The sequence below is a fragment of the Hipposideros armiger genome, unplaced genomic scaffold (assembly GCF_001890085.2).
Source record: "Hipposideros armiger isolate ML-2016 unplaced genomic scaffold, ASM189008v1 scaffold_138, whole genome shotgun sequence".
NCBI lineage: Eukaryota > Metazoa > Chordata > Mammalia > Chiroptera > Hipposideridae > Hipposideros > Hipposideros armiger.
The window spans coordinates 3828886-3838039 of NW_017731488.1; the positions used below are offsets into that span (position 1 = coordinate 3828886).

Sequence of the window (9154 nt, forward strand, 5' to 3'; positions counted from 1 at the left end):
GTGTGATTCATTTTCCTCTATGCTCCAAACCCATTTCATCAGCACCAAGACAAAGAATTCGGGAAGGCCGGCCTGCTGGCTCTGCTGGGTCAGCAGGGCATGAGCCAGGAAGCCAGCTCCTTGGGCGGGCCCCCAACCCCAAGGTCACAGAGAATACTCACATCCAGCTGGGGAGTCTCTCTCTGCATATCAGCTCAGCCAACAACACAGGGCTGGTCCCATTCAATATGTAGCTCCTCTAGGAGGAAGGGCTGGGCCTGCGCTGGCAGAGGAAGGAGAAACTGGACCCCTTATCTGATGGGGGAGATGGGCCCTGGCCTAAGAAGGGACCCAGCCCTGTCCTCAGGAGCCCCCATTCTGAAAGGGAATACAGCCCTCTCCTCAGGAGCCCAAGCTTCAATGGGTACAGTCCCAATACCAGTGAGCCCCAAGCTGATGAAAAAGACCCAAAGCTGCTTTCAGAAGAGCCAGCCTTGCTCACAGACCACCATCCAACGGGTATGACCCAACCTGCCCACAGGTGCCCCCAACCAAGGAAGAGACAGCCCTGCCTTCAGGGATGCCCAGTAAGCTGGGAAACAAAATTATACCATCTGAAGTCACCCTCATCTGCCCTCATGAGCCCCCAGTCTGAGGGAGAAGACAAATCTTTGCCTAGGACTGCTCTGGGGTCTCCAACCTTGGGTGTTCTGTACTGCAAGTTGCTCCTTATCTCCACCTCCACCCCACCCCCACCAAAATACCAGATTGGGCTTAGCAGGAAGCAACGGCCACAGAGGAAAGCAAACTGGGCCATGGCATGGGTAGACATTCTCAAATACCAACTCTAAGAATCCGCTGGACCATGGCTTGACCACCACCTCGGGTCTTCAGCTTGAGCCCTCCATTGAGCATCTATGAGCCTCCGGTTCCTGGGTCAGTAACCGAGTAACCGTGACACATACTCCCTACGTTATACCAAGTATGATGCCTGGCACATAACAGGAACTCAGTAAAGGAAAATCACTTTATTTACCCAAGTTCCTGCCTAGTGTCCCAGGATTGGGGGTGGTAGGGGTGAGATGCTTTCTCCACGTCAGTTGGAGACCTTGTTAAAAATCAAGGTTTAAAAAAAGCGTTTTCTGGGCCAGCCGAGTGGCGCGATGGTTAAGAACTCGCCTGGGATGCCAGAGGGCCCCGGTTCGGATCCCACATATGAGGGCCAGTGACACTGCCCTCTACAGCTAAGATGCTGAACAACAGCTCAACCTGGAGCTGGGCTGCCGTGAGTTGCCGGCGACGGCATAGGCTGCAGTCCCTGTGGCAGTGGGTTGCCATGGGCTACTGTATGTAGCCAGCAGCCAGCGTGAGCAGCCAGCAGCCAGCGTGAGCGGCCAGCAGCCAGCGTGAGCGGCCAGCAGCCGCAGTGAACGGCCGTCCAGAAGCCGGCGACTGATCTGCCTCGCCCGGGAAGAGCGCAATGATGGTGCCAACTTGGGCCAGTGAAGCAATGTCCTCCACAACTAGACTGAAGAACAAAACGACAGCAACTTGTCTGTCCCCCTTCCCCTAATTCCCCAGCACTGTTCCCATCCCCCCAATTACCCAATAAAAATCTTTAAAAAAAAAAAAAGCGTTTTCTCATATTCTACTTCAAGAGCTTGTGATCTAGCAGTGCTGGTGGTGGGGACCACCAGTTAAATGAATTTTTAACAAGCACCCCAGGGATTCCAAGGTAGGCAGCCCATGAAGCAGAGCAGGGTTGAAGGGAATCCAGAGGAAGCCAGGGACTGGGAAAGAGAGTTCAATTAACTAAGGGCTCTTTCTAGCTTATCTACCCCTCACCTTAATAAGGGCTGCCCACTGAGGGTTGGCATCTCTGACAGAACCCCAAGCTCTCCCCACCCCCTACCTCCTGAAGGACTGACTGTGCTTGTCTGGTGTTACAGCACTGGCTGAGTTAACCTGGTAGCTTGCTAAAGATCCAGCTGTCTGTCTCCCCACCATAAACACTCCCCACCATACACACTCCCCACCCTGAACCCTGAATCCGAATCTTCAGGAGCAGCAGAGAATGTCTTTTTAACACATTTCCCAGGTGTCCTCAATCCTCTGATCTTTCACCCGATTCTTGGGACAGGGACCACCATGCTGGAAGAGAGGGGCAGGGCGGAGTACTCACTGTGCACCCGGCTACGCCAGGCACCTGGTTTCCTGACTTCGTGACACTCAAGACAACACGTTTAAGAAATGAGGAAGCTGAGGCTCCCAGGAGTTTCAAGACTTCAGTCTGTCTGACCTCAAACGCAGGCCTATTGCCACCATTTGCAAGGTTTGTTCTTTTCACAATCAGCAGAATCTCACTCAAGTTCACGGAACAAGGAAAAAGGAGGTATTTTTTACCCTTGTTTTACCAAAGAGGCGGAAGCTAAAGCCCAGAGAGGGGAAATGACTTGCCAGGATTACAAAGCTAGTGAGGGGCAGGGCAGATTCTCAGTGAGGTGACTGCAAGCCCCTCTGGGCCCATTCCACTCAGGGTCAAACATCCCCACAATTCCTGATTCCAATGGTGAGAAGTGCTCGATAACGTTCAGCAAGGGGGCAGATGAACCAGATGTGCTAGGATGGCTATGGGGGCGTGCAAGGGGGGGGGGGCGCGGAGAAGAAGGAAATGGAGAGGAGCAAATCCCGCTTCAATGAGGTTCCACCCTCAGGGCAAGCCCAGGCTCTCTGCAGCCTCCGGAGCACTGACTCCCACTTCCACCTGGGTTCCAGGGAAGCAGGAAGGGCGAGAAGGTGGGGCCTGACTGTGGCTGCCCCAGGCAGCTGCTGAGACTATAGTCACCAAACGGGAGTACAGGATGGGGTGTTGACTGGGCTGCCAAGGGCCATGGCTGATGCTTCAGGTGATTCATTCCCACGTTACACACAAGGAAGTGGAGGCTCAGGGTTGAAGTCTCTGGCCCAAATGCCAGGATTCTAACCCTAACTATCGGGCTCTTTCCACTACGTCTCTGTATGAGGTAGTCCCACCGGCAGCAGTAGGCTGCCCAGTAGGAGGTGTTGGGGTCTGGCTATCTGCTCTATTATTCCCAGCAAACCATAGGAGGAGGAGTGAAGTGGCTCACCCTGGGCCCTGGCACTCCTCCAGAGCCTTTCCTGCCCAAAGAGCCCCTTAACCTATCCACAGAGGACGTGGCTGGAGAAGCTGCCACAGCCACAGCCACAGCCCTGGAGGCGTCTTGACTGCAGCTGCCTCAATTCCAAGCCATCACTGAAAAGATTGCCCTGAGCAGGGTGGAGAATGGGCTGGGACCACTGCTAATCTTCTGAGTGGGTCTGTGGCTAGAATGTGCCAGAAAGGAAATGGGAAGGCTTTGATTCATCTGGGAAAATAGGATGTCATGACTGAAACCCAAACTCTTTAATATGACTTTCTGATCTCCCTGGTCTCACCCCAACCCATTTGATGCCCAGGCATGAAAAAGGATATTCAGTTCCACAAATGAGCTGTGCTCTTGCCTCTGGGTCTTTGCACATGCCGTTTCCTCTGACTGAAACATTTTTCCACACTTAGTCATCCCAGCACATCTCCCTTTCTTCCTTCCTTGCCAACAAAACTTAACTATAAACAACAGATGCCCAGCTCCAGGGCAAGTCCTGGTCTATAGCCTGCCTGTTCTCCTTTGCTGTTTTCCCAAATTTACAGTTAGATGTAGCCATGTGACCTTTTTCTGGCCAATGACATCTTTGGGGAAAATTTGGGCTTCCTGGATGACTTCTGCTTGGCAATTGGCATGAGGTGTGAGGCTGCCACGATCTTCTATGCAGCTGTGAGATACCAAGGTCTCCGGAGAGGGTGGACGGGAAGCACAGTAAGAGCCGGGTTCCCTGGTGTCTGTTGAGCCCATGAACAATACCTGAAAGTGCCTGCCACCAGACTTCTTACGTGAGCAAATATTCCCCCATTTGTTTATGCTAGGAATTCTTAACTGAGGCATCAGCCTCTGGGTTCCAACTTGAAAAAGGTCACGTCCTCCAGGAAACAGTCCCCAGTTGCTAAGAATGGGATCAAGGGCCCTCTCCTCAGAGCAGTGGGCGCACTGTGCCTTTCATGATCTCTGCACCTGTTCACATACCCGTGTGCCCCCACAGGCTCAGGTAGGCAGCAGGGGCCCCCATGGTAGCCACCATTTTATTCCTAAACCAGCATATTTGTTGAATGAATAAGGATACCCACGGCTCATTGCTGGCACAACCTCCCCGAGGGCAGACAGGGCCTGGCCCTCACGAGCTTGCAGATGGTTGAACTGTGACCACCACATGACCTCTACGGAAGGGGTGGGTGTGTTCACACACATGCCGGAGTGTGATGGGTGGCACTTTGCCTGGCTAGAGGAGATAGCTGCTGCACCTGGCACAAGAGTCTGCATGACCTTGTGACATGTATCACTCTGCTGGGGGACAACAGTTCCCTCGCTCTGCCTTGGTCCAGGTTTAACTAGAGCCACCCCCAGCGATCCCCTGGGTTTGAATTCATCTGTAGTCTGGATACGCTCAGCTGCACCTGGAAAGACAGTGAGACACCCAAGCTTCTGTCCCCTCCCATAAGGAAGCAAATCAAAGTTGCAGTATCTCTTGACACTACAAGACACTGTGCCTTGTGATTATTGTTCCTCTTTACTCATCTACAAAACACTATAAAAAGTCTAGTTCCAAGTCACCCAGTTTCTCCTGTCTTCACATTTTAGGTGTTGTCTTTCTATTTCTCATCGTATGTCCCTCCCCAGGGCTGATCCTGTCTCTCATGGCCAGCAGCACATTTGAGTATATACGATAAGCTGTGTACTTCCACACATTATTTCATTTAATCCTCAAAATAATCAGTGTCTTCATTTAACACAGAAATGATATTGGCAATACCGAGCACTGTGAAGGTACCTTATATGTGCCATGGCTACGCCTCCCTAAAAACGGCCACAGTAACCAATATTCCCATTTTGTAGATAAATAAAGTTTAGCAAATATGTGGTAGGGAGCCAGAACTCCAAAGCATTTCAGGGCTGGGCCAAGCCAGGTAAGGAACCCACCTTGGAACAATACCTGAAGAAGACAAAATCAAAGGTTAGGGTATAAAAATTTATTACACATACAGAATATCACCACTAATGAATGCAGACAGGCGAAGACAGCTACTAGATGTACTGGATGGAGGACAGCTAGCTCTTTGGAAAGTGAACAGGTTTGGGTGGCTCGGAGCTTCATGCCACGCGGACTGATCAGTCAGACGGAAGAGCACATGCCAAACGCCATGGGAAGTTGGGGCATCGAGCAATTGTCTGTGTGCCCACTGCCTTCCCTGTCTGATGTGGGGCTTCAAAGGATGCCACACCCAGAAGCAAGACACTGAAGCAAAGGGGCTTCCTAAGGTAGCCCCAGGCTTGTCTCTGAAGTCACAGCAACACCATTTTAAGCAATATGTTTAATTGAATGATTTCCACAAACTATACACGAAGTTTCTAACCATCACAATTCAGTGAAGTACAAAACATTAAGTTACAGGCTGTGGGAAGAGAAGGCAGCACCAATGGTGGCACCTTCCAATCCTGGTTGGCCCGGGGGGTAGGAGGTGGGGGAAGGTTTCTTTTTAAACCGAGCCCCTTATTTCAATGTACAAAAGAATTACTCTGATTGATATTAAATCGTATTGAAAACAAAATGGACTAAAAAGCAAATACTACTCTATGTTGGGGTGGAAATGGGAGGGAAGAATGAGTCCTTCAAAGCAAGAGGGGAGACATCTGGGGGAAGGTTCTGTGGCTGTGACCCCAGGAGGTCACTCACGTTGCTCCATCTTTACTTTTGGTGGTCTCAGGAAGGTCCGATTCTTCTTTTCTTTCTTCCCCTTTGTGTTTGCTTGAAAGTTTCGCCAGCTGTCTACACGACCATCTCGGCTTTCCTGAGAGCAAAAGAGGTCTGTGGTGAGAAAACTACCATATTTTGTCGTTATAATGTACACTTTCTTGCCCAAATTTGTGAGGGAAAAATAAGGAAGTGTGTTATACATGGGTGGTAATAATTCTGTATCTATATAAATGTTTTTAATTCTTTTATTTATGCCTATGAGTTAAAAGTGTAACACTAGAAATCAATAACGATATCCATATGCAAAATAATACCCTGGAATAGGATCATCGGTTTTGTTGAACTTTGTTGAACAACGAACTTGCAACAACAACAAAGAGTTGTTGGCCTTCTATGATGCGTAAATATCGTGAATTTGTTAGTGGTACATAAAATTTCTTGTACCTTGTACAGTAAGTCCCTGACTTACGAACATTCGAGTTGCCAACTTTCACAGATACAAATGGACCTCGCATTACAAACATTCGTAGATGCAAACAAATCACGGAAGTAACTCACGTGTCTGCTGGACATTGTCACAGTTGTGCTGCTGTGTGCTTACTGTCCAGTGCGATAGTGTACAGTAGTACAGTGCTCAATCAGAGCCCGGGATGTCCGGAAGCAAGAGGGAAAGCAGTGGTGATGTGGAGGGGACTGCTGGGAAGTGCAAAGCAACAACCACGGAAACAAAAGTGAAAATAATTGAGAGACTGGACCGAGGCAAAAAAATGGTAGATGTCACTTGTTCTTATAACATGAATCATTCAACCACTGGCTTTACATTGTATATTTGTGTCAAAGGTGTATAAGACTCACTTTGTCGGAATTACGAACGAATCCAACTTACAAACGTTCTCCTGGAACGGAACTCATTCGTAAGTCGGGGACTTACTGTATCTGTTCTGTTTTGTAATTATTGGTTACATAAAATTTCTTGTACCATAATATGTTAAAAAATAAATGCTAAAATTCCTTTATAATACCAAAAACAAGTACCTAAATGTAAACAAATAAAAATTTGAATTAAAAAATTAAAATGAAAGACTTTTTTCCCTGAAAGTTTGAGCCAAAAACGTGGGTTCCCCCTATACCCGGGAGCGCATTATACATGGCAAAATACGGTAGTTAATGAGAGGAAGGGCCTGACTGTGCTCTGCCATCCCCCTGTAGCCCAGCTCAGCCCTCAGGAATAATCCAAGAGTAGAACACAGCAGAGCTTTCCTCCCATGTCCATGGGCCCAGGAAAGTATCATACCACCCCTAGAAGGCAGGAGAAGCCAGCCGCAGGTGGGAGGAGAAGGAGAACATGAGTAAAACTCATCACAACAAGGAGGCCACCATTTGTTGGGGACTTCTGGGCTAGACATTTCACATATGCTATTTCTAATCCTTACAAAAAGCTGCCTGTGGTGTGTGTAGTGCCACCAGCATTTCACAGACGACAACACCAAGCTCAGAGAGGCTGAGTCATTTTCTCAGAGTCATGCAGCTGGCCACAGTGCAGCCACTCTTTCCACCGCACCTTTCCTTCCCCCCAAAACATGGAAGGAGGGCCGGCCAAGTGGCGCGTTGGTTAAGAGCTGGCTTGGGACACCAGCTCTGAGCAGCAGGGCCAGGGTTCGGATCCCATATGAGGGCCAGTGACACTACCCTCTACAGCTAAGATGGTAAGCAGCAGCTCGACCTGGACCTGGGCTGCCATGATTCACCAGCGACGGCGTAGGCTGCAGCCCCTGCTGCAGTGAGCTGGCGTGAGCTACCGTGTGTAGCCGGCAGCCAGCATGAGCGACTGGCAGCCGGCGTGAGCTGCCAAGAGCCGCCATGAGCGGCCGTCCAGAGGCCGGCGACTGATCTGCCTCATCCGGGAAGAGCGCAATGATAATACCAACATGGGCCAGTGAAGCAACGTCCTCCACAACTAGACTGAAGAACAAAAAGGACAGCAACTCGTCTGTTCCCCTTCCCCTTCCCCCGATGCCCCAATGCTGTTCCCCTCCCCCAATTCCCCAATAAAATCTTCAAAAAAAAACGTGGAAGGAGGCTCAAAGCCAGCACTGTGCTGAGGGGGCCCCTAGGATATCTTCCTCCTTATTAGGGTGCCTACTCATTTTCTCTCTTTTCATACAAGCAGTGGGACAGAAACAAAGTCATCAACTCTGGTCAGCCAATCCCTGCTGAGACCTAAATGCTATGGCAGACAGACCCAATGTTGCTCAATTCAGAGTACTAGCTAAGCATCTGAAGGCTGTAACTAGGGTGTTAAAGAGAAGTCAAGTTCAAAAGCTGTAAGTCTCTCTGCAGGCAGGACACCGGGGTCACAAAAACTCAGTTTGTTTGTTTCTTTCTTTCTTTTGGGAGGAGAGCTAAACAAATTTTCTTTTTATGAGTCATTTGTAATCTCTCGAGCCCATCTGGTCTCAGATCCACTGTCAGAAGTTCCTGAAAGAGTCTTCTTAGAGCTGGAAGTAGGGGTGGGGAAGGAAGCTCACTTTCTACTGAGACCTCTCAGTAGGGTATGGCACAACTCCACGTTCACTCCCTAAGTCAAATGTGCAGACCACTTTTCTTGAGCCCACTCGGCAGCTCACATACCACAGTTTCTAAACCACCCACCATGCAGGGATCCTCGCTGCCCTCGCCAAGGCTACAGAGCTTACAGGTGGCTGAGCCAAACTCAACCTCAGGCTCCGAGGCTCCCGCTCATCCCCACCTGCCCCGCCCCATTTCCCTATCTGCCCCAGTCAGTCCTGGAAATGCCCTGAGAACCCTGTTTCTATGCTGGGAAGTTTTCTTACTCTGGAATAAGAATCCCTGGCCACCTTGGAAATTTACCTCAAAGTTCTTCTGCCACTCCCTTTCCCGTTTGGCTTTTTCTTGAGCTTCGATCTCTTCTTCCCTTTGTCGCTTCCTAGGGGAAAAACCAGACCATAGTATTTATATGATCCTTAAGAGACTGCGTTAGCCATACAAGTTAAGGCATCTCCCCACAGAAGCAAGCATATAAAGGAAATCGGATCCCTAGGGTTCTCCAAAGATGGCTGTCTGGAAAGGGCTCAAAGTACTTTCATGAATGTCTTATTCTAAAGCATGCAGATGAGACTGTAGGCAGGGCTGTTGGGCAAGAGATAAATTCCCCTGTTACACAGACAGACAGATAAGATCCCCAAAGCCCCGCCAACACTAACAGAAGGCTCTAGGCTCAGCCACTGACAAAGCTACCTCAAGAACCCAGGCCACCTTTCAGCAGAATCACTATTACAATAGCAGAGGT

The 9154-nt window shown here is 49.6% G+C and overlaps 1 protein-coding gene across 1 annotated transcript in view; it reads right to left on the bottom strand.

Moving 5' to 3' along the window:
- Positions 1-5104: 5104 nt before the first annotated feature.
- Positions 5105-9154, bottom strand: part of DNAJC8 (DnaJ heat shock protein family (Hsp40) member C8) — a 25744-nt gene continuing 21694 nt past the window's right edge. The window contains exons 8-9 of the mRNA XM_019650120.1: positions 8716-8791; positions 5105-5938 (exon numbers count right to left, since the gene is read on the bottom strand). Of these exons, the coding sequence (XP_019505665.1) occupies positions 5816-5938; positions 8716-8791 (199 nt within the window). The 3' untranslated portion in view covers positions 5105-5815. The remainder of the gene's footprint in view (positions 5939-8715; positions 8792-9154) is intronic.